Source organism: Cyclopterus lumpus, chromosome 1, assembly GCF_009769545.1.
Source record: "Cyclopterus lumpus isolate fCycLum1 chromosome 1, fCycLum1.pri, whole genome shotgun sequence".
Classification (NCBI taxonomy): Eukaryota; Metazoa; Chordata; class Actinopteri; order Perciformes; family Cyclopteridae; genus Cyclopterus; species Cyclopterus lumpus.
Window position 1 is genome coordinate 17,255,554 of NC_046966.1, and position 26,155 is coordinate 17,281,708.

Sequence of the window (26,155 nt, forward strand, 5' to 3'; positions counted from 1 at the left end):
ATGTTTTTGTAATGTTTCAAAGAAATTTCTGAAGGTTCTGGTTGCAAATCCAAATAAAAACCTCTCGTCTTGCAGCCTATTTCTTATGACACTGGACCGCATCAGACAGTGTAACAATGACAAGTGAGACGAGAAGCAGGTTTGTGTGTGTGTGTGTGTGTGTGCTAATTCAAACAAGACATCATGTGAATTAACTCTCCGAGGACCAAGGCACTCAACTTTTACATCAAATACTTGTGTTCACCAAATTTTGAACAATTACCACTGCCACTTGCAAACATAAAGTACAAAGTAACTTTTGAGGATTTCAATAGTGAGTTAAGTGAAGTGCAGTAACTTTACAAATTTGGACATCACGGATACTCAACATTCATCCACGCCTTTTGAAAATACTGGTCAACAGTACTTTCCATACAGATCCTTACAAGCCTCGATCTTTAAATCTCTACAGTTAACAGAATGTACAGTTAGAAAGTTAGTGAGAAACACACATCTATTTTAAAGAAATGCTTCCATTTGTCCTTTTTAAAAAAAAATACCAATTCAACATTATGCTGACCGCTTCTACTATAATTCATTATCAAAGTGAGTTTAGTGGAATAAAAGTACATCAAGTTAAAACAGCATTGTCATAAGACTAAAAATAACAGACTGGTTTCATGTTCAGTTGAGCGTGAAAGTGACAGACAGAAGCCAGAGCGTGATGTTTCCGACAGCCGACGAGAGGTCCCCACATTAATCCTGTTGATCACTGTCTTTCCATGTTTGTTTCATCTGGGACTCGACCTTTAAGCCTTCTCCAGTGACTTATAGTATTCCTTCAGCACAGACCAAGCCCTCGGCGCCATGAAGCCGTCAGGAGGATTCTCTCCCTCGCGAGCCATCTTACGCATACGTGTGCCTGAGATGAAATCATAATCTGGATGGCTGCAAGAAAACAGAAAAAGAGAAACATATTTAAAATCAATGAAAAGATGTTTATAGCAGCACAGGAAATGTCAGCCGACAATAACTGCTTGCAACTTTGTAAGCCAAGTGCAACGAGGAGAAGGAGCAGGCCAGTTCACATTTATGCAAACAAAAGAGAAGCTCTTGTAACATTAAACATCCCGATTGAGATGTTTTGGCTCCAGTTCAAGAGCCAATGCTCAGATACAAAAATGTCACATTGGGTATCTTAGGATCATCCTACCCAGTGAAATAAGACACGAGGACTGTGTGTGTGTGTGTGTGTGTGTGTGTGTGTGTGTGTGTGTGTGTGTGTGTAACAATATTTCGATCACTGAGCTCTACATTTCATATGCTGATATTCTGGCAGCTGCTTCTTTAGTAACTGCTCATGAATCCCTCTGTGACGCTCCATTAAGCACCAGCACACCACAGCAGCAGTGGTTGTTAAGTGAAGCTGTGGCGCTGACCCTCAACATTTATGAGTTCTTTAAGTTCAGTGTGTTGGAGGAGATGTATCATTTATATATATATATATATATATATATATATATATATATATATATATATATATATATATATATACACATGCATATGTTCAATGGGTCTTTACAACTCATTGCTGAATCATTTTTGTGACTCTACAAGCTGCCAAAGTCGCCACAAACTTTGTGCAACAACTATCAATTAACTTTAAAGAAACGGATGAGAACAGGAGAGCTTTTGGTGTCACCGACAGTCATTTTGGAGGCCATATCAATTTAAAGTTTTGTTTTTTTCATTTTCTCAACGATCCACGTGAGTGACAGGAATATACATACTTGTGCCACAAATATTTTTGTCTTTTTAAAAAAATGAATCTATTTCCTAATTCTCTGTGAAAGAAAACACCCCGAGCGGAGTCACCCCTTCACTAAGCTCATCAAACAATTACTGTCGGGGATAATCGAGACCGTTTGAGACATCTTGTTACCAGACATTTACATTCCTGTTGTTAGGAAGTCACGTTTCTGATTGCCGTCACATGACCGAGCACATCATGTTGCTCTTAAACAACGAGAAGCTGCAGAGAAGACTCACACTTCACATGCCGTGAGGTAAAAGAGCTGCAGGGAAATTCTTCAGAGTGCATTTTTATACAGCGTCAAATTAGAAACAGCTTGCTTTAATCTGAGCCATTGCACTTTGGAGGAAGACTGCAGGGTTTCGCTGGTGATTAGGATAAGCATTCATATTCCTCCTGAAACTTGGCACAGCACTATATATATGCAGATATATATAGTGCATATATATGTATACACACACATATACATATATATATATATATATACACACACACCTATATATATATATATATATATATATATATATATATATATATAAATACACATACATACATACATACATATATATATATACACACACATACATACATATATATATATATATATATATATATATATATATACACATACATACATACATACATATATATATATATATATACATACATACATACATACATACATATATATATATATATATATATTTCCCCTCGAGTCTAAACTAAATGTTTTTGTATAGTTTGCATATATTTAGATTTTTATATATACATCTTCTGGATTTCTTTAATGTTATATGTCACACTACTCATGATGAGTATACCATATTGCATTGAATTACAAATGCACTTGGGTATGTGACAAATAAATACTTTAACCCCATACTTTAATACCTTAAATTAAAAACCGCTGACAATGAATCATTTCATTTCACTGCTTCCTCTATATGTTAGTGAATCATTTTAAGACAGTTTAAATTTAAGATACATGATGAACAAGTAAAAAAATACTATTCAAGTAAAAAAATACTATTTTTGGCAGCACTAAAAGTACTAGATGTTTCTGATCAAAATTTCAGTACCGACTCAACTTTGTAAATATGCATCATGGAAAACAAAGACAATCTTTTTAGTCTGGCCACACTTAGTTGTAACATTCCTGGCCAAACTCAGCTAAAGTTGCGTAACCCGACGGTGGCGGCTGCATCAAACCCGGATAAAAGGCAATAAGATTGCATGATTCATCTGAGTCATCATGTGCAATGTTTGTATACAGACTTTAATTAATGGCAGATCTCTGTAATTTTTGAGTAACATCAAAGCTCAGACTAACCCACAAAACATTTTAACTGAATAAGAAAGAAAAACAATTCCTGTTATTCTTGGCTTTGTGTTGTACTTTAGATAGAAGAGAAGGAGGAAAAGAAAATGGATGAAAGGGTTTTAAAAAAAAAAAACACACAAAGAAAACCAGAAAAGCCTAATGAGTAATTGATTTATAGAATGTGATTTCTGTTTAGGCTGCTCGTTCTAATTGGACTTAATTTGAGGTATTAATCTGGAGTAAATCTACAAATAAACTATATAATTTAGTGTGAGCACTGCCGCTTTCGGGCCTGTGTCCACATCAAGTCTTTTTTCATTTGCTCCCAACGAGGAGAGAGCGCATGCTCCGCCGTTTTTGTGTGGCCACTCCGAGCGCTTCTAATTTACATTATTTTAAATTACTGTCGAAAATAGACTAGACACTTGTTTTGTTTTGGTCGTGTCCATCTATCCTGAACTTTTGTGTCAGACAGAAAAGCCCCCTAAAAAAAAGCAATGTCAAACAAATAGAAAGTAGACCAAATAGATAATAATAAGCAATGTGGTGATGCTACTCAATCATACAACGGTGGTGATATGTTGTCAAAGGAACATACAAAAATGTGGCACCACTGGGATGAAGCGCTCTACAGGAGCTTTTCTGCCATAAAAAGGCTGCATGTGGATACAGGCCTCAAAGTATTTCTGTATTCCATCAACCATTAACCTAAAACACATGGGAAACAAGATGGCAAAAATTCGTTCAAATTAGGGCAAAAGCAAGTACTCACTTTTTGGGGTCATAAAAATCCATTGCTCTTTTGACCTTGTTGTAAGCGGCGACCTTAAAGGGTACAATCTCCAGGGTGATGAGGCCTGGTGCCATGGTGAGGACCTTGGCGCCATGAGTGGGCTCGTACAGGTCCTTTCCCGTGTCAGGGTGGGGCATGCCTGCAGGGTCCCGGCCCACGATGTAGAAGTTGGCTCCAGCCACCATTCGAGCTCTGCAATGCCACTGAACCTGTGGACAAGGATAAAAGAAAGAAAAACAATTAGAAATTACAAGTACAATATATTTTACAAGAAAGATTTTTTTAGATGATGGTTTGTCCCAATTGTCTCTACATGGCTGTGGGTGATACAATGTCATTGTCTCATTGTATTATATATACGTAAGAGTATAACATTAGCTGAAAACCGTAGATATAATTTAAATTAAATAAAAAAACTCCATGTTAATTTTTTTAGCAGACCTAAGCTACCTCCACTCAACTAGTCTCCAACCGCATATTTTAAATCATAATTCATGTATTCATGATTTCTGTTTCTCATGATCAATAACTGCTAAATCTCCACATTACTTCTGGACAGTTACTAATACTACCGCCATTACGTTCTTGCCCATGTAGTCTATATATTTTAGGACCTACACTTTCAGATTAGGCTTAAAAAGAAAATTAACGGTCTGGAGAGTCTGGCAGTTAGTTATTTGCAGACCGAGAATATATGTTGTTTTAATGGGTAAAAAAAGAAGGAAAAAACAATGACACTAAGGCTGAGCCTGGCTCTCTAAACCTCCCATTCAGAATTACAAACTGAATAAATTCACTGCCTGACATTCAGTAGCCTCCAATCTGCTCTTAATTATTTCGCTGTAGCTTTCCAATTATTGTAAGGGAATGATTCAAAGATTCCCAGCTACGCTCTGTCACACAAAGGTCTGTGTATGGCAAAGAAACACTCAACAGTCAAAACCCCTTTCTTGACATTTTTCACTCCCAAAAAAAGTAAATGACCTCCTCCCTGTTTCAATTCACATTACTCAGTGCTGCAGTCACATCGTTTGTTCCCGTCAGTTTTCTTTTTAAAAGAAACCTCAAGCATGTCACTATGCAACATTCTTAATAATCGTTACCTCAGTTGGCCCGGCATACATCATGGGTGAAGGAAAGATGGCCACGATAGTAGCGTCTGGATTCAGGACGCCCTCCTCCAGCACAGCGGCGTGCTGCTTCATTCGCCAGTGCAGCGGCACGTCATCGTCCTTGGTCCAACCTCCCAGCGGGTGGAGTAGCAGAACAGGCCGGCGGTAGCCCCGCTCGAGGAGACGCTTGTGGGTGTCCTGCATCAGAAGAGCATGGCCGTTGTGGACGGGGTTGCGGAGCTGGAATGCAAATACAGCATCTAAAAAGACAGAAAGAAGATGGGTGAGAAGGGTTTGTTTGACTGTGACCAAACACAACTGAACACATCTGTACTACACAAACAAAAGGCCACAGTGTACCCAGAGATAATCAAGCAGCTCAGTGTCCAACTACCGAAACCACACACACAGTCAAGTCAAAACATGTTTGGGTATGAGAGCTTCCTGGACTTAATCTGAGGCACTCTTTGAATAAGGATCACTGTAGAAAGAAAAATCATGGCACTCAATGAAATGCCTTTATTGTCACAGAGTCAAAGGCTTGATGCTGACACGTGTCAGAGGTTGATTTCTGTGTCTCACGCGACGATGCCACAACAAGAAGGGCATTTTCTCTGGATTTTTCCACAGAGATTTCTCTCCGATGACTTTCCTCCTGTGTGTCCCGTACTTCTTCCCCAAAGACTAAACAAAGAATAACAGCATTGAAGTGAGTAGACTGCCACTTGTGTCTTCTGCTTTTTAAGAAAAGAAAAAAAACTAGACGTTTATAAACATTGTTACACTACTGTATCTATAAAAGTCCTTGGTTGAAGATCTCTTGTCCCATACCAGCATTCATTTCTTTAAACTTCTGTTTGAGCTCGGTAGGTGTCAGTCGGTACTGATCGAGTTCGTCGTTCCAGTAGATCTTGTCCAGAACCTGCAGATCTCCCCCGACCAGCCAGTCGCCACTTTCCATCACCATCTGAAATGGGAGTCACAATGACCATGACAAGGAACATAACTCAAACATAATCCAGATTTAAGATACCGAGGCCCACAAAAGCTTCACCGTGCTGGAACCAGGCCAGAATTCTAATAAAACTCAAAAGTTATTAGCCAGTTGCAACGATGGCACACCAGCATAAATCAAAGTGTCTGGTGTCGTTAAACAGTCAGATAAACGTTGGCATGTCCACTCCTTTGCATTTGGCCACATCTACTACCTGAATTTCAAAACTGAGCAGAGTCATCACAAGATTGTATTCCACAATAAAACCTGGTGATGGGCCTCATGACCACATTGGAGAGACATTTTCCCATCCAAGAGATTTATCCAACGATGTCACAGCAGTGCTCGGGATCCAGGCAAAGGCTGCTATTGTTTTAGGGAGTATATTTTGCCTGCCTTGTGTGGCATTTATGAGACTGTAGAGTTACTGAAAGGACTAGCCTGTGCGATGTTAATGCGATACAAAGTGACATTTCTCCACAGGCGCTGTAATACAACAAGCACAGCTCCAGCCCTGAGACAGAGCGCACTAAACAAAGGCCCCGAATGAAACATGAAGTGTGAAGCATTGCGAAGTTTTGGAATATGAAGGGAAAAAGATATGTTGTTTATTTCATTCAACATGTAATTTATCATCATGCGAGTAAAATACCCAATAAAAACCCTTTCATATCCATAATTTACAGGCCGATTTCAGATTGATCTGGCAAGCTGTACATCAAAAATCTGAGTTGTCAGCAGTAGAGGTGTCTACGTGATGTGATCAAAACCCACTTGGCTCTTTCGTGAGAAGTATTCAGGATCATGTCGGGATTTGTTTTCCACACTTTATTATTTATTATTCCAACCTGTCCACCGTTGGCCTGAGAAGAGTCTTAACATATGCCTAACAGTCTTACTCTTTAGAGAGATCAACAGCATAGACATGTCGCAATTTATTTTCCTGACATAATTGAATGGAAAATATAATGTCCGCGTGGATACATCAAAGGAGCAGGTCCACCCTCTACACATGTGCTCTGTTTAACTGTTAGAAGTGCCCCAGGACTTCACATGTGAAAATAAACACACTACACCATGGCTTCCGATGAAGCGGGCTCCTGTCCGACTGACGCACAGGTAAACAGGAAAAAGTGGATTAACTACATGTAATGCAGAGCAGGTCGTTTCTGGTCGGAAAGAGACCGGATAATAAAGTTGTAGCTACCAGCCGACACACCGACACACACTGACACACACACCGACACACACCAACACACACCCACACTAATGAGTGACGCCTTAATCACGGCAAGCTGACCACACATGCTCATCTGTGACAGGTTAGAGTGGATAAAGAATCACAGTTGTGAAAGGTGTTGACACTGGAGAGTTATGGTACCAATTAATGAAAATAGCAGCCTCCTGCAACTTAAAACACATTGCCAGGCCAGATTTAATCACGAACAAGGCGAGACAAGGATATCTGCTCAGGAGAAAGATGACAACCAAGTTTGCTGATATATTGGGACAGCCGCGGTCGAGTTAATCTCCTTCCAGGATTATTAGCACCACAGGGCTTTAGAATGAGACTGAGGTTCACAGCAAGTCTGACCCCAGGGGCTGAAATCACTAAATACCATATAGGTTACTTCCCATTTCGTCTTGCACCTTTGCCAAAATACAAGTGGCCAGCCAACTGCAATAATCCTGAAAACAATGGGATTTAAAATTAGCCAGTCCACGCGATGCTGTGATGGATTTATAAAAAGCCGATGTGACAACTATTTCTGTCTGTAACACCAGACGGTTCCATTCTTTCCCAGCTACAAACCAGTGCCCCTTTCCACTGGCTGCGCAGGATCATTTCAGGACGTTATCATGTGTCTAACTGAGTCCCACAGCAGTCGATCGGAGACAGATGGAAACAATTCCTGAATATATTAGGAGAAGAGTTGGATGAGCGGAAAGGTGAAAGCTGACATGGATTCCACGGCATATTGAGTTCAGCAGTACCATTTCAACGCATTGTGTGGACTCAGCATCCAAATATAACACCTGCAAAATGAGGGTGGACCAAAGAGATCAAGTGATTGAACTGGGCATCCTGAGAGAAAAGCTCCTATTCAGTCTTTCCATAAGCAATGTGAAGAGGCCAGCTCGGATCTGTGTTCGATCAGAGCTGAAGCCAAGGAGGCTGTTTGCATGCAGTGTTTATCACATAGCACACTGAGACAGGCCGTCTGCAGCTCGGCAATGCAGCTCGGTACTTTTACCACGGTTGATTTTTTAAAATTGCATTTCTAACATATTAGCCTGTATTCAGTTACAATTTTTAAATAAGATTCAAATGTACCTTGATTAAACGATGGAAGAGGAGAAAATGGAAAATTGCACGAGCAATGTATGATTGTGTACTCTGCTTTTGAGAATAAAAAAAAAGAAAGTGTTTTACCTTGATGTAAGGGTGGTCTTTGCAGGTGGTGCCCCACTGACGAGCACATCGCTCTTCTTTGCGGTGTGCATAAAACTCCGGATTGCGGAGGATGGCCACTCGTCTGCCCTCGTAGACCAAAGCCATCGCTGTCACACTATCTAAACGCTCTTTATCTGTCGATGATATAGGCAGCACCACAGGCACCGACAGGTTGATGACGCCACCTAGGACAATGGAAAACCAAGAACAGATTTACAAGAGATAAAGACATATTTTTGGGAAGAGAAAATACATTAGAGCTGCAAATAACTTGTGTTTCATTATCACGTAATCTGCTGGTTACTAAACTGTATAATCAATTGTCTTATGCAAAAAATGTCAAATACTAATTATTACTTCCCAAAACCAAGTGATACACAGCATTTGCAGCTACTCCACTGATCAGTAGTTAGTGGCAATAACCCACTAAGAAGCAAAGAAGACGACTGTAAGCGAGCAAACATTGATATAAACATTGCTTTTCAAAAATCAGCTTTGCAATTGTTTAATGAGGAATGAAATTCGCTCAACGACGCACTCCTTATACCTGAAGGACAGACACAACAAGTATTAATGGAAAATGTTGTATGTAAACAAAACTTTTGCTTGCTTATAAGAAAACTACCCAGGGCACTTTTAATATCAAATAACGATGCAAGAAAAACAATGACCCCGATGCAGAGCTCTGGGAGACGGAGATCAGACATCTTACAAAAAGCAGGTTAAAACTTTCAAAGTTTAGTATACTCAACAAAACAGCTCAACTATTCTAATCAAGTTTCCATGCTGTACTCCTTTGGGCTAAATGGGGGATATATAGCTAAACCACAGGCTACAGTGAGACTTCAAGGCTGCAATTTAAGAAGCCAGAGGAGAAAAATCCCCTCTTAAGCTAAGCTGGAGCTTGACCCTTTCCAATTCTACAATTTGAGCTGTGCAGTGACAGCAGTCTGTTAGCGGGTTCATTGTGCCGTCTACGTTGATGAAAAGGTTTGGACCGGCACGCTTCTCACATCACATCAGATCAAATGCAGTGGAAACGAGAGGGGACGCCGACTGTTGCTCGCCCCGGCTCCCCCTGGACCCTCTTCTTGTCCCTTCTGTCACAGTGTAGAGCAAACAGCTGGTTCCAATCAAACACACACAAGGCTGCCAAATGTCCGAGTATGAGAGACGCAAGCTTGGATTTGGGTCTTTGTTTATTTTTACAGACTATTTGATTAGTAAAACATGCAGTTTTCTGATTCCCCACCAGTTTGTGTGTTATAGTGTGGGCGATCAATCCTTTCACTGTGATATCACTGTCAAACCTCTGGAAGCACGTGAAAATGAACAAATGGTGGTGTGTGGTGTCAATCAATATAGAAGCCTCTTCCTCCGTTATCGTCTACCTCCGGACAAACAGGAAAAGTGGAATCACGACATTTCACATCAATAAATATGTTTGCCTCCGTCTGTCCAGACAGCTCTATTTCTCAGGCTAGTTATCTTTCTGTAAGAACTTGATGGTTTTATCTTTCAGTGAGGCCAGCAAAATATATACCCGTCAAAATTTGAAGATGAAATGCTGGCTATGTTAACTTCAAATTAATTGTATGCATTTTTCCTTTTACTGTGCATGTAGCAAAATGTTTGGCATCACAACACACAACTGAGGTTCGAGCGGTCATATGGGCAATAAAAGTAAAAATAAAAGTAAATTGCTGTAAATACGCCAAAAGACTACACCAAATGTAATATTCATATTCTGAAAAGTGCCAAAAAACAAAAGGCATTTCTGAGACTTGGCTGCAACTGGAATTCACTAACATTCTTAAAATTCAGAATATATAAATCATTCCTGAGTATATCAATGTGTGATTCTGCAACCTAGCTAGGTTGTAAATCACTGCTGTGTAGCACTTCTTCAGAAAAAATTATAATTTAGGCTGCTCAGCACATCCAGCGGTACAAAATATAATTAGCAGTTTGCAGGGACACATGCAGAGAGTATTTGTTAAACCTAATTTAATCAGCTTAATTGTTATAGTTAAGTAAAGAAATGCGAGTGAAGAGCAAATAGAGCTACAGCTGAAAGAATGGGGTTGAACTGATGGAAACAATACAAAACCCCCTGGAGCTCAAGTTCTAGTGTGTGTGTTTGTGTGTGTGTGTACGGTAATCCATTTCATGACCACTCATCTCCATCTAGTGCTTTTCTCAAGTATAGCAGTACTGCCTTTTACAATGAAATATGAAGCTGTTATTTTCCTTAAAAACATAAATGACATCTTACCATCCAGCAGACAGTCAAAATGAAGACACTGCAAATATTCTCTCTCCCTCATAAAGCCATTGAGAGGAGTTGCCCAGCCTTCAGCCAGCACCTGCACCCACTGCATGTCCACCTGAGGATCGCATACACAGTCACATAGAGCAGGTTGCATATTGACGATCAACTTATAATATGCTGTGCAAATGAAAAGGATAAAGGTCAATGTTTACATAAATAATGAATAACTGCTCAATTAATATACAAAGGCCATCAAGAATTCAGAGGTACCTTCCCAATCTGTACAGCAGGCAGAGTCTCTGCATCCGCCTTAGCAAGGTCCAATTTATTCTCCTGAACGTACAGCTCTTTCACTTCATTAGAGGCATCAATGGGAACTATATCCTGCAGAAAATGATGTGAAATTATCAACTACAAGTATAAGCAAATATTTTGTGAGTTTACTGTTCACAAAAGAAATATTGATTTGCATGATACAGTTTAGATGCAGTAACAGTTACATTCATTGAAATATGAGGCTTTACTGCCACCCCGTGGCCATCAGGAATGATAGCACAGCTGTATGTGAAGGCTGAACTTTGAGCCTCAAGCTCTGTCTATGACGATTGCGCAAATATTCTTTAAATGGGCCATTGCCAATAAAAGCCAACAGTGGCTGACTCTAAACATAATCCACATATTTTAAACATGTGAAAGCAGGATATTTCTTCCTCTCACCCTCTCTTGAAGCAGGTCAACAAGCTGTTGTATGCTCTCATTCACACTGCAGGAGGCGGTCTTCAGCACCAGATCCGGGGCCTCTGGCTTCTCGTACTCTGAGTCAATCCCAGTGAAACCTGATGAAATACGAGAATTACATGCACAGTGTGAGCCTTATCCGCTATGCAACAAATGTCTTTTTTAAGATCAAAGCTTCTATTGAGGGTTTCTAATGAAGCTTTGATGTCTGCTGTTATATTTTATGACATCATCACTCTATTTAAATCCTCAAACAAAATCCTAAATTTAAATAAAAGGTTTTTTATAGTTTTTGTGTTTGTTTAATAAATCAACTTTCTTGGATCACTATCAGGCGTCAGTTCTTTGTGTACGGCTTTGAAAACAAATAGGATTGCGGGAGAATATATGTTGAGAGGTAAAACATGTTGAAAATGTTGGATAGAAATGACTATAATTGTTGACTCTTTGACTTTACAATAACGTGGAGTTATTGGAACTGTACGGATCATATTAGTCGGACAATCCTAGCAGCCACCACTGGCATCTAATTCTATAAATAGTATAATACTAATATTAGTGTACCCTAATGTTTATCTGCAACTGTGCAGAAATACCAGGCTTAAACAGAATGAATAAACATCATTTTAAAAAAGAAATAGCTGCACAGCATTCAAATGTTGATTTACAATTTGACTGCCAACAAAACATTCGACATGAAAAGCTTGTTTTGTTCTATTGACATTATCGTATGGATTGTAAATCAACACTATATTGAATAGGTATCCTATCACTATGCTTTAACAGCATTTACAAAAACCTTTCTATTAAAATACACTTTAATCAATCACACAATCATGATTATTAACCATTAAAAAAATTATCTTGTAACAAGAAGTACGACATGAGCAGGTTTAGTAGAGTTTGCAGCCAGGAAATAGCCATTGATCAGAAAACAATAAATCTGAATTCTTCATGTTTGTTCAGGGTTAAAGTTGAGCTTAAGAGAACAGGTTAATACTGATTTCCGTCTCGATAACAATGTTGCAACTATACAAAAGACAGAAGAGAGACTAGAGATGGTCATTCTTATCGACAAAACTGGAAATTGGGTAAAGATCTCTCCACTGCAAAAAAAAACAACATTTGCTGCACCACAATGTGACAATGTGAAAAGAAACACTTCCTCTAACAGTGATGCCTCACTTTAAAGAAAACAGAAGTCTAGGAAATGATGGTGTTTCCATGTGTCACACAACAGCAGAAGTCCCACTGATGAAAATGTAAATGTATTGTAGATGTGTCTCCTGAGCAACATGGTACGATTGTTGATTTGCCCTCTGTTTCGCATTTATCAACAACGTATCATATGGAAGGCCAAACTGACGCTGTCTCTTAAAGGTGAAAGTATTATGGATGTCACAGTATGAACCCTGAATTGATCACATGATCGATACAATAATCCAGGCCTTGGATCTACTGATGCATTGCACATAAACAGTAATAAACCATACTCCACCTTGTATCTCTCCCGCTCTGGCTCTCTTGTACAGCCCCTTCACGTCCCTCTGCTCACAGACATCCAGTGGAGCGTCGACAAACACCTCAAAGAAAGGCAGCCCTGCTGCCTCATGGATCTTCCTAGCATTAAGGCGATCCTGATAGACAATAATTAAATGCATAGTGAGGCACACACATGATTGAGTCAAGGAGCTAGTAAAAGAGAGCATGTCACTATTAAGGCTCATCGTGTTTGGTTTTCACCAAACAACAACGTTTTCTGCTGCAAAAGGACACCTTTCAATGCAGTGCACAGGAAAGTAGGTCCTCTTGAAGCAAGCACAGCTCAGAATGGTGAATAAAGGAGACAGTAAATGGAAAACAAATATGCTGCCAATCATGCACCAGTCCTGTAAATAGAGCAAAAAGTGTTTCACTACTGATGTATTTTTTTTTTAAATAAACATTGACAAATTGCATTGTTTGTTTACGGATCAGGGCAGGAACAAAAAACAACAACATACCTTCAAAATCTCTACTTTATCATTTCAAATCTATTATTGGCACTGGCATCATCCATTTTAGCAGGATAATGATGATAGTAATATCATGATCATCTGAAGATCTATAAGTAATCCCAAAAATAGCACAAAGATGTTCATAAAGGGCCATAGTTCATTCAACTATGGTTCAATAAAGATTGTAGAACAGAATATGAGTCATCTGTTTATCTCATTCAATATTCAAAAGTTGATACTTTCTTTGGAGAGTCACTCACCCTGCTGTAGGGCGAGATGAAGCTGGCGATGCAGACCAGCCCAGCATCAGCAAAAAGACGAGCCACCTCAGCAATGCGCCTAATGTTCTCTTCACGGTCCTCTGGGCTAAAGCCTAGGTTTCTGTTCAGCCCCTGACGGATGTTGTCCCCATCCAGTGAGTAGCAGGGGATACCGTGACACACCAGGTACTCCTCCAGAGCCATGCTCACCGTGGTCTTCCCTGCGCCAGACAAACCTTGACACCGAAGAAAACAGCAGAATTACGAAACAGCTATGACATGTCATGTCATGACATGACAGGTTTAGAAAAAAAACTCACTAATAATAAAATAACCTACCACTCAGCCAAACTGTGCATCCTCTGAACCCTCCTCTTGTGCCCACAACTTGTCCACGCTTGTTTCGGCTGACATGATGAGCTTGATAGGTGACATTAGTTGCACGTTGCATTCCCTGGAATTATACAGACTTACTGTCATTGCAACCCACGTGTGGCTCAATTATACAAGTCTATAAAACATTGTTTTAAAGTTCCAGCCATACGAAATATTTTTGATTAAATAAAAGTATCTTCCAAGTAGCTTTAAAATGTGGCTTCTCGGACATTTTAAACTGTTTGCTTCGAGCATGCATGTCGAGCATTGAACATTATGATTGACCATAGCCAAAGCTGATGCGTTCAAAGTATTTGTTGTATCCGACCATCAGTCCAAATCACAGTCAAGTATGATGATACACGTCCACTTTACCGTCACTGTGATTAGGTTAATCAACTCATTGTTTGCCTCTGCTCGCTTGTGAGTTTGTCTGGTGTTGTTGTTTGTGTATGCATGTTACATGTTTATCCTTGACGTCTGTAAATACTGCAGTTCAGTTAACGTTAGCGGTGTATTTTTAATCAGAGAGCAGCAAGTTAGTTAGCTCTCAAAAGCAAGCGGTATTTAACTTAGTTAGTTCGACACTTTTTGGTGGCAGCAACCACCAAGGTTATTGTTATCACGACTTTAAATTAAATTCACAAATAGTCTACGGCCTTCCCTTAGCTAACGCTAATGGTATTCAGCAGGTATTAACTATCAACTGATTTGCAACATGTCAGCCTCGCCGCAGCTAGCAAACAAGGCTTTAAACGTCCCGTTAGATTACGCAATATGCAGCGAGCTTAGGAGCTCGTTAACTCATTAGTCAGTAGCTAACGCTAGCTAGTTAGTGGAGGACGTGAGACACGTTGAATCCACACAACTTGCCAAAAAGAAAAACTCACCCAGTTTTCGGCAGCGTTGCCTAGCTTCTGTTTCTTGTTCGAGTACGTGTCCATGTCTGTCGCAGTCAGCGGCTGATTCAACCAGCTAGCACTTAATTATAATAACAAACATAAAACGACAAAATGCTCGTCTCTTTTTGTTCGCTCGCCCAAATATTAATATTTGTTATGGCACATGTAACTTATCTCCAATAAATGGAGGTACCCGGAGGTGCTTGGCGCGACAACCAAGGACAACACAAACAGGAAGAGCTTCCCAGCAGCCACGTCCCTGGCGATGGAGTGACGCGTTTCCTCAGTGGGCGGTTCAAAGAGGGAAACTGATCTGATGTCAGTTTGGTTTCGTTGTCTTCTTTAAGCTCCACAGCAACTGACTGACTGACTCAACTGATCTGCAATCAGCACTTACAACGCAACGGGGTTTGTCATTAGAGCATGAGCAGTTCTTGTATGGATAAAATTAGATGTAATGAATTAATATGAATATTTAGGTTTTTGAAAGTAAGAACTGTTGTATCACTGATATGGCGAGAAATAATGTGATGTGAAATGACTTGAAAATGGGAATGCCTCATAACCAAATAAGCAAGGAATACATTTGTAATGAATAATTGCATTTGATCTTAGAATTGAAATCGTACAAATATAATACTATTCTATTAATAAAACACCGTGCTACTACACCTAACTGCTTCAAGATGCTGGTCTTGCAGTCCTTTCTTCTTCTTTTTTACATGGCCTGAGTTATAGTGCGATGCTTGTGCTGATTACAGGACAGTTACTCTGGATTAAAGGGGATGCGAGGCAGGAGGCTGGGTACGGAGGATGGATGGATCTGAGAACATGTGGGGCTTTCGGGGAGGAGCACTCCCTCAAAAGCGAGCGGCACCGTCATGTAATGTAGCAGTCCAGCCTGATGCAGAGACCAAGCAGGGCGCAGCATTAGAGATTCAAGCAACTGCAACTACAGGAAGAGGCGCTAGGAGGCCCGAGCAAAGCAGGTAGGATGCTATTTCCATGCAACATGTGTATCGAAACACAGGTCTTCATGTTCTCGTCGCTATGTTTTGGGTTTCATGTCTTTAATTGCGACATTAATGTGTGATCTGCAATAGGATGGTAGCCTATAGCCGGATTGCTTTAAATGCTCCTGACATTCAACTTTTGTTTTTTCTTAGAGAGAGATGAATACACTGTGGATATGAATTATCTCGGAATTGTCATTTGCAGTATAAGGCTCAAGTGGTGGCAGACATTCATACAAAAAGTTTTATTCGGTGGATCTATAGACATGAGCTGGGAGACTACGTGTTTATGGTATGTTAATGTCAGTTACACATTTGTCAGGGTAATAATCAGTAGCATCATGTGACATACAGGGACAAATAGATAAGTTGTAACACAAACCTAATATTATTTCTGAATTATACTGTGTATACAAAGCAGACTGTGTTTGCTTTTCAAGCTTTAATACGCTCCCAATTTAATAATTCAGTTGTTTTTGCTTTGACTGAAAACGAGAGGGCTTAATTATAGGATTTGCAGTGACCTGTTGCCCCACCCAGTAGCCTCATATGGAACATGGTGTTTAACACTGTCTGTGGGGCCACTGTGCTACACCCAAAAAGTAAACTTCAAAACGGTCTGTGCTGCACACACCACATGTGGCAGACTGCTGTCCTGTAATAACTGGGATGCATGGGAGACACCCAGTCCTGACCCTGACATTACAGTCACTGCCTTGCATGTGGTTATGGCACCCAGAGAAATAGGGGTGGCTCCATGCTCAGGCTAACCATGTTGGCTTGTACTCTATAAAAGTGGATATCTTTTGAGAAACTAAAATGTATTATTTCTGTCAGCACAGAATGTGTATTTGTGTGTTTTGATGAAAAGCTTTGCACAGTCACTAGTGTTATACAAGAAGTTATAGTCATGCATCCAATAGGAAGTGAATATCATTGTGGTAATACCACAGGTTTCAAACTGTTGCTTTCTGTAGTTCACTTTATGCATAATATTCAGTATTTGTAGTTGCTGCTGCTGTGATGTCAACATCTACTAAGCATACTTCTGCTAATACTACATTGACTATAACCATCTACTATTACTATTACTACTTCTCAGTCGTAAAATGAATTTAAGAGCATTTACTCAGCTTTGACATACTCATACTTTACTTATTTTTATTCCATGCTACTTCATAATAATACCACACAATATATTTGAGGGAAACATTGTACTACTTACTGCAATACATTGAGTCGGCAGCTATAAATATTGTGGCGATTAAGAGTTTAGGTAAATAACATATGATGAGTTTATATAATATAATGTCAAACTAATTTACTGTATAAAGTAGCTAGAATTAGCTTCACCTGAACCAGCTGCAACAGTGAAAGACATTAGTACATCAGTATCAACAATCCAATAATATAATACAAAACAGTATGATGTTAATGCATAAAGAGTCTTACGAGCCTAAAGAGTATTTTCCCTTTTGTTATGTGGGAAACAAAACTAAAACACAAACATGATTCTTTTGCTGAACATGCTGTTTCCATGTTTGATTTACAGCCATGGATATTATAACATATGGAGCCAACTTCTCTCTGTAGTGTCAACATTCCCAAAGGGGCGGGGCCACCTCTGATGTATTTTAAACCTCCCTTTGATGAAGACAATCCACATGATATAAAGAACAAAATGAGTGGACAGCAATAGTACCATGTTATTATGATGATCCCGAAATGGAGCAACGCCTTGGTTCTCCTGGAGTAAAATACAGTCTTCAAGGCAACTGGGTGGCTTTTCTTGAAATAGCTTGAGCGAGTGGAAGCAGCCAAGTTATCCATTACGGCCTGTGACCATGCGGAATAGGTCTTTCTGCCAGTTTTCCATCACAACCCATCCCTTTAGAGTGCTGGGTGCTTCAGCCGGTGGGAAAACAGGGGAAGTAAGAACTGGTGGTGAACACTGGAAAATAAATATCTCTCATCTTGTATGATACATGACAATATATGACAAACTATTGCAGGTTGTTCAACAGAACAAACACATAAAGTATTATGCCTCCAACAATTTTGGGCATTAAAGTCAATAATTACAAAAAAAACGATGCCCTACATAAGATACAACTAGGAGCATAATGACTTTGAGACTGTCCTCACCAGTCAAAACAACAGCATTGGTCATTTACTAAAATACTAAAGAACAACCGGAATATCCTTTTGATTTCCTCATGCAGCTGTGTGATATGTGCACATTGTCTGATTTTGACACCAGAGACTGCTTTACATCTCCACTTCTATTTTTAACTATGACCCAAATCTTTTAGTAACCTTAATGAAGTAGAACATAAAAGTTCCTTCTTGACCTTTTGAAAGACTTTGAAAAGAATAGTTTGAGAAAAGCGTGCCAACTCAAAAGTCTGCTGACTAGCTTTTTCTGGAGCTTTAAACCGAATGCAATCTTGAGTTGGGACTGATTTTTCATGTTTAATCACATAGTTGTTTTTCTTAACCCTGACCATAATATTTCCCGAACCATAAACCGAGTAGTTTGACTTGCCTAAAATTTCCCTTCATGTCAGGCTGAACAGCGGTGTTTCCCCGCCCTCTCTAGATGAAGGTGTCTGTTTATAAAGTAAATCAAGTGTTATCATCCCACAGCACATAGTTAAACTTAGCCCCTGCATTTCACCCATCCTAGTATTGGCAGTGAGCAGGTACTGTACAAGGCCCAGGAAGCAGTTTGCGGGTTTAGTGCCTTGCTCAAGGCGACACTCACAGTGAGGAGGCAAACTGGTCTCAGCAGGGTCCTGGTCACCCCCCCGGCTTCCAATCCCCCACAGGCTGAGCTACTGCTGCCCAGACCAGTACCGCTCACGACACCCAGCATCAACACAGCATCATCATCGCTGATGTCATGTGCTGTCATAGTGTTTCATTAATCACAGTCTATGAAGCAGCAGCAGGATTTGTTACTAGATGACATTGTCGCCACAGTCTGTGTCTCTGGTGTTTATCTTCTATCGACAGACATCTTGAAGTGTAAACTGAGCCGGTTAATTAGACACTTTGGTACATCAGAAACAAAGTGACTACATGAATACATAAATGTCCTTTAAGTATAGGTGCACAACGTACAGCATAATCAACCGCAGAGCTGCAACATAATCTCACTAATAACAGAAGGGGTATGGCATTGTAATTGGCTCAAATTGTTTGTTCGCTCCTGTTGATCTTATTTGCCATCCTATTCTCTATTTATATACTTTATGACCCCTTTGACTCCCTCGAAGTCTGTCAGACCTTGTGTTCTCTAGTCATCCATCAGTTGCATAACAGGTTGAATCTGCCGTGGTCTAGCATTCTACAATAATCCTTTCTCCGCTGTAATAATATTTTCACAAACATTGATTCTTAGGAAACTGATACTTTCAGCAGCTCTCTTGTGTCCATCCATTCACCGCATTTATCCCCTCTTTTCCCCCAGTGCCAGGTGGGCCTCCAAGTAAACATACCATTCTGCATGTATCCCGGATGACATTTATTGTGATGCATTTCAGGGCTGATAGCATAATCCTAAAATCCATTAATTAAGCTGTTAAAGGGACTAGAAAGCTTTTAGACACGAAAGAAGGAAAATGGTCATTGCTGTAGAGCTCTCTCAAGTCTTTAACTGGAAAGAGCTCAACAACAAACATTGCAGTAACTTAATCTTGTGAGTGTCTTTACAAACCATTCATCTCTGGCTTCCAACAAGCCACCTTTTATTTTGTTCTATCTTATTTTAGTTTAGTTTTAATTTTGCTTTAGTCTCTTGTTTAGTTACTTTTTGGGTGGGTGGGGGGAGTGGGCGGTTATGGACATAACAGTCTTTCCACATGATCCATTTAGAAGATTTCAATCGAACATGGTGGTGGTGATATTACGGTCAATAATTGATTTAGTTTGAGTTAGTTTAGCATTCATATAGCTTGGAACTTTTAAATGAGCATGCAAACTATGTTGTGGCAACTGACGATGTTTGACCATGAAAACCGCTGAAGTGACTATAGCAGCTGCTTGTTGAGGACAAAGTCTAACAATTAAAGCAGTGAGGCAGACAGACTTTGAAAGGCCCAAAATAAAAGTCTGACTGAACCTCCAAACAGATTCGCAGTGGTTCTAGTGAATGTCAAGGAAAAGGAAAATGTAACTCACAACGTTAACTCATACAGCCACATTAGTTGGCTGCTATAAACTATAAAGTCTAAAATGTCAGATGGTGGGATCCAGAACTGTGCATCAATAAAAGCTCCATCTCTTGCTTTGATAATCCCTCAGATAAGAAAGAGGGAAACAAAATTAAACCAGATTTCATCTCCTCCCTGTTTCTCATCCTCTTGATTTGACTTCATTACAACTAAGGAGTACCTGTGTACCATCTATCTTGTGCAAATGACAAGAATGTGCTTGTGCTTTCCAAACCTGAGAGTGTGTCTGTTTTTAAACCTTTTGTTTTCTCTCATGGCAGCTAAAAAGCCTCAACCCAGTGGAGCGGTGCCTGTGGATGGACAGTGCAGGCACCCATGGCGTCACAGGAGCTTGTGGATGCGAGAGCTAATGATAATCCGATCCCGGGAATGGAGGGTGATGCTGCGCCCGGCAACGGTAAAATCTGTCCGGTCCACACGCCTGGTGGAGAGGATACAAAGAGGGGCTTTCGGAAAGGCATAGGGAGGCATAATGACTATGTCAAGATTTCCGTGCCAGAGTCCAAGGTCAATCGTCTGCCCATGGAGTGGTTGAAGACAGCGCTGGCCATCTTTTATGCCGGCTTCAACTTGGTCCTGACGACAGTCGTCATCACTATTGTCCACGAGAGGGTCCCACCGAAAGAAAGCAGCCCGCCTCTTCCTGATAAGTTTTTTGACTATATTGACAGGGTCAAATGGGCATTTACAGTCACAGAGATCAACGGCATGGTGCTGCTGGCCATTTGGATGATCCAGTTGTTCTTCTTCAAATACAGGTAAGAACCTTTGGTACTTTATTTTGTACAAGTTGTTTTCTTTTAGCTTTAGGGATAGGTCTGGTGTTATAGCCAACAAATCCTGTAATTCCAGAGACCAAAACAATGAACTGATCCTAATAATAAGTATTCTGTGGTCAGCAAAAGTCTGATATAGCTTATTTTTCTATGTGCCTATGGTCTCCATTGTTGTCAACAACTATAAAAACAATAAATACAGAATAACACCAAGCTATATTGTCTCTCAAAACTGGTCAAGTGTAATTTTATTGCAGGTTATATACAGTAGGTTACTCAAAAAAATAGCAAACTATTTAGTTTTTTCTACATTGGCGGTTTGTTCAACGTGAATAGTTTAGAAAGCAGTCTTGGTCTTTAGCCGGCACCAAAACCAGACCACTGAAGTGTAACTGTTGCTGAAAATGTTTAATTTGACAAGTCATTAGCCTCTAAAGATATAGAAACACAAATCTGACAATAAAATGGACTTGGCAATGGAAGCAAAATGACCAATAACATATTTAACACTGTAACAGCTGGATGATTTCCATTATCTGGATAATAAAACTCAATTTGACTTGCTGAGCAGGAGTCATCATCACACTACACAAGACAGTCTCCAGAATTTGGTAGATTTAAGTAGATGTTTGACAAAAAACGACACAATATATCTGCACTCACTCTATTGTGGCGCTTATAATCTCTATTTGCAGATCAATAGCATGCAGGCGGTTCTTCTTCCTCATTGGCACCCTGTACTTGTACCGCTGTGTCACCATGTACATCACCACCCTGCCTGTGCCTGGCATGCATATGACTTGTGCTCCTAAGGTGAGAAGCATGCAAACATCAGAGCGGGCATCAGCTGTCGTTGCTCAAGCGTGTGCTCTCGTGCACCCTCTGGGACTCATTTTGCACAACAACACAAGTGAGGCAGCAAAAAAAAAGCCATTTTGGAGTTCTTTTGTTCTCGAGAATTTGAAATGTATTGGACAGTGTAGGAAAGCCTTCAGCTACTTGTAAGGAGTGAGTTATTCAAAGTAATTAGAGTAGCATAAGCACAAGATTTGATCATGTGTTGGTGATACTATGACAATAAACTATGTATGTTCTACTTTCTTTTATAATAATAATAATTACTCGTCATTTTGACTACATGGTTCTCATCCCTGTCAATTCAAGTTATGTTACATTACATTACATTACATTACATGTCATTTAGCTGACGCTTTTATCCAAAGCGACTTACAATAAGTGCATTAAACCGTGAGTCCAAACTCAGAACAACAAGAATCAAGCAAGTACAATTTCTTCAATAAAGTCAAACTACAAAGTACTATCCATAAGTGCCATTTAAGTGCTACTAAAGTGCTATCGGTAAGGGACATTTAAGTGCTACTACGGCATTCAAGTGCTACCTATTCAAGGTATAGTCGATGTTGATTAGATTTGAATAAATTGACAGAGAATTTGGGAAATACACAGATTTTCTTTCTTGCCAAGAGTTAGTTGGGTAGATTGATAGCACTGTCACGTCTATACAGTTATTAGAGAGCTACAGCTAGCTGCTGGATAGCTTAGCATAGCGTAAAGTTTGAAAACAGAGGAAAACAGCTTGTCAGTGCAGTCCTTGTTCAGGTGCATTATTAAGAATTTTATCAAGCAAAAGTGAGAACTGTTTCTTTTTACTTTTAAGGTGTTTGTGACGTAAAAGACATGCAATTTGAATTTATTGGGCTCTGGGAATTTGTGATGGATTATTTTCTCTTTTTTCTGACATTTGTTTACTATTTAATTATTGATAACTTCAAAAAAAGTTTAGTGGCTGAATAATCGATAATAAATTAATTATTAGTTGCAGTCGTAATGTTGCTGCTGATCCAGTGTTGTTCTGCTTCTCTTCCTGTTCTCTGTCAGCTTCACGGAGACTCACAGGCAAAAATCCAACGAATTCTGCGACTGATTTCAGGTGGAGGTCTGTCCATGACAAACTCCCACCTCTTGTGTGGAGACTTCCTCTACAGTGGACACACTGTGATGCTCACCCTCACCTACCTATTCATCAAGGAATGTGAGTACTCAAAGCATCACTGGTTTGTTTGCTTTGTTTTAAATAATTTATGTGAATTTCCATGAATAATATATAAATTACATTGTCTGTTTCCACTCTCATCCCACAGTATTTTATCGTTCAGCCACACGTTGAACTTGTACGAACAATTAGGATTAAATAACTGACATGTGTTGCCACTGTTATTGCTTCTCTGTCCCACATTGTAGAAAGTGAGATTTTCATGTCTTTTCATTATAAAACAGAGGGCTATATTATTACTGTAAATGTATCAAAATGCTTATTGTTATAGATACAGCCTGTATTCAGAAACTGAGCCTTTAATCGAAAAAAGGTGAAACAGTAATTCAAGTCAGACATAAACACACCCGACGTCAAATGGCATGGAAGTCCACACAGTGAATTACATACTTTTAGACTTTATGTAGTGATTGTGTTCAGAAACGTACTGCAACAACGTTGTAGCTGCTATTTTCATTTCCATTGTTGATTCCATCTCTTGTAACAGGGTTCCCGCAGATCCTTGAAATGTCTTAAATTCAATATTCAGAAGAGGATGCTCAAAGAGTTAATTTTAACTTTGTATAGCAGATGCACTGGGATGCATTTAGATCGGAAGTCGGGAAAATTGACTCTAAATTATTGACTCCTGAGTGAGCACTATTTGTAGTTGCATTGTACGTGAATGATATCAACTGACAGGAAGTAAACATGGACCTAATCTGTTACAGGTATATTCTGTTTTTTAATAGAAACCCAAAACACAAGTATGGACCTGTAAATGAGAAAATGTCTCCTTTAAAAACTAAAATATCCTAAGTTATAAGGATAATGTGCATGGAAAAAGTTTGTGAGGATGAGATATGACAAGCAGAGGTTACGTTGTTTTTTATTCTCCTTATAATCATGTTCCGTCCTGTAGCCCTGCTTATCTGTGTGTTGCCACTGGGATGCTATAGTCTGCCCTTTTTTAACAGTTAAAATGTCCAACACTCTTGTCTCTCCTTCCCTCTCTCTAAAGACTCGCCACGATCGTTTTGGTGGTACCATCTGATATGCTGGCTGCTGAGCGCCGTGGGTGTGGTGTGCATCTTGGTGGCACATGAGCACTACAGTGTGGATGTGGTCGTGGCCTATTTTATCACCTCCCGCCTGTTCTGGTGGTACCACACCATGGCCAACTTACAGGTCCGAACACAGAGCTTTAGACTGGGTGGCTGCTCGTGTGTGTGTTGGAGTGTAAGAGGGTTCCCCTCTCATTGAACCGTGTTACATATTAATCATTATGAATGGAAGGCTTTACTCTCAACCTGGTGACAAATGATGTATTCACAGCATTTACTTCAAGTGTACCAGCTAAGAGGTACATGTCAGCACAGTAATGTATTACAGTTTCGGTTTCGACGAAATCATCTATTTATTACATGTAATTATATATTTTGAGTACATACATTTGAATACATTTTTAACCTGTGTCACAATGTGTCAGAACTGGATATAATTTCAGTCAGTCATTATGTGACTTCTAAACATGGTGATTTACCCCCTCCACTGGCCAAAGAATAGACTGTTGATAGTGTGATACCAAGCAAAATAGTTTGTCAAGGGATATTTAAATCATACGGTTTACCACACATAAATCACAACCCTGGCTTCTGACTTCAATGAAAATTCCATTTGCATTATTTTTATTTGCAGTTGCACCATATAAATAAACTAGTTTATACATTAGTAGTACTTTAGAAAAACAAAGAATACCGAGGAAAAGACGGCATTCTAATGAAAAGCCTAATCGCATAACATACTGATCAACGTATTCAACATAATGAACAAATGGCAAGCCTCAGGGCACTGGAGCCCTGAGGCTTCATATTAACTTATTGTTTTAAGACAAACTAGAAAAATAAATGAATCTATCCTTTGATATAAAATGAGTAGATGTTATTTTTATAACGTTTACACTCCTAGGCAACTAAAACAATTACAACAACACAAAGGGTCCACATGCTTCATTCTTGCATCATGGCTATGAGACATGTCTCACATGCAATGGCACTAAAAGCAACTTTTAAATCATATAAACATGTCACATTACGACAAAAAGTGTTTGGTCTGTTCATCAGCAGCACAAAGCCGCATCTCTTGTATGGAGTTGAATATATAAACAAAGACTTCTGTTATTATTACTGATGTCATTCTAAAGGATAACTTGTATTTTCTTGACAGACTCTGAAATGCTCGCCTAACAACTACCTCACCAACACCTGGTGGAACCCACTGTTCAACTTCATGGAGAGGAACGTGCAAACCTCGGTGCCATGCTCTTACAGTTGGCCCATCACCTGGCCTCCTGCCTGCCTGAAGAGCCCCTGCAAGAAGTACTCAATGGTTCAGAGCACACGAGAGGAGTGACATGACCCCGATGCCCCTGTCTGCTGGACCGCAACATAATGATACCAAATGGATAGCTATGAAAGAAATATCTCTGCAAAAATGAAGGATCATCATATTGTCTGTGTGTGTTCTTTGTAGATGTAATTTATTTATGAGAGAAACAACTGCAACGTCCTCATTGTTTTTGTAACTCAGCTTCATGGACCTTCAGACATGAACAAACAAATTGTTGCAACTGACTCACAGGTTTGTTACAGTATTTGCAAGACTTGATTTGGGATATGCTACTGTAACTCTTTTATACTGTATGTGTCGACGGGGTTTACCTCAATATCATAACAATGTGCTCAAGTCACAAGGTGCCTTAGTGTGTTAAAGATCAGTAGGTGTACCACAAATGCCATTATGAGTCTTGATATATTTGTTGTTGTTTCTTCATTTTATTATTATTATTAATTTTGTATTCATTTTAGTAGCCTTACATGTGTATATCCATAGCTGTAGTCTAAACATTGTAATGTTGTATTAAAGTTTAACTATACTAAGGCTTCATGTCATGATGCTGTATACAGCAACTGTTTGTTTTAGACAACTTTTCAACCTTGGAAGAGTTCTCATAAGTGACATAAGAAATAATCCTTTAATACCATTCAAATTACTTGTCACAAAGGGC

General features: G+C 39.5%; 2 protein-coding genes across 2 annotated transcripts; one reads left to right on the forward strand and one right to left on the reverse strand.

Moving 5' to 3' along the window:
• Positions 1 to 534: 534 nt before the first annotated feature.
• Positions 535 to 15,299, reverse strand: papss1 (3'-phosphoadenosine 5'-phosphosulfate synthase 1). The gene is made up of 12 exons (XM_034532179.1): positions 15,000 to 15,299; positions 14,074 to 14,188; positions 13,735 to 13,970; positions 12,976 to 13,114; positions 11,457 to 11,575; positions 11,010 to 11,123; positions 10,743 to 10,854; positions 8,447 to 8,652; positions 5,850 to 5,985; positions 5,010 to 5,278; positions 3,886 to 4,115; positions 535 to 927 (listed from the first exon to the last, which is right to left on the reverse strand). The coding sequence occupies exons 1-12, from the start codon at positions 15,051 to 15,053 to the stop codon at positions 789 to 791; spliced, it is 1,869 nt and encodes a 622-aa protein (XP_034388070.1). The 5' UTR covers positions 15,054 to 15,299; the 3' UTR covers positions 535 to 788.
• A 611-nt stretch (positions 15,300 to 15,910) lies between these two features.
• On the forward strand, positions 15,911 to 25,946 carry sgms2a (sphingomyelin synthase 2a). Its single transcript, XM_034539102.1, has 6 exons — positions 15,911 to 16,000; positions 20,520 to 21,017; positions 21,731 to 21,848; positions 22,935 to 23,088; positions 24,110 to 24,276; positions 25,315 to 25,946. The coding sequence occupies exons 2-6, from the start codon at positions 20,575 to 20,577 to the stop codon at positions 25,498 to 25,500; spliced, it is 1,068 nt and encodes a 355-aa protein (XP_034394993.1). The 5' UTR covers positions 15,911 to 16,000; positions 20,520 to 20,574; the 3' UTR covers positions 25,501 to 25,946.
• The last annotated feature ends 209 nt before the right edge of the window (positions 25,947 to 26,155 follow it).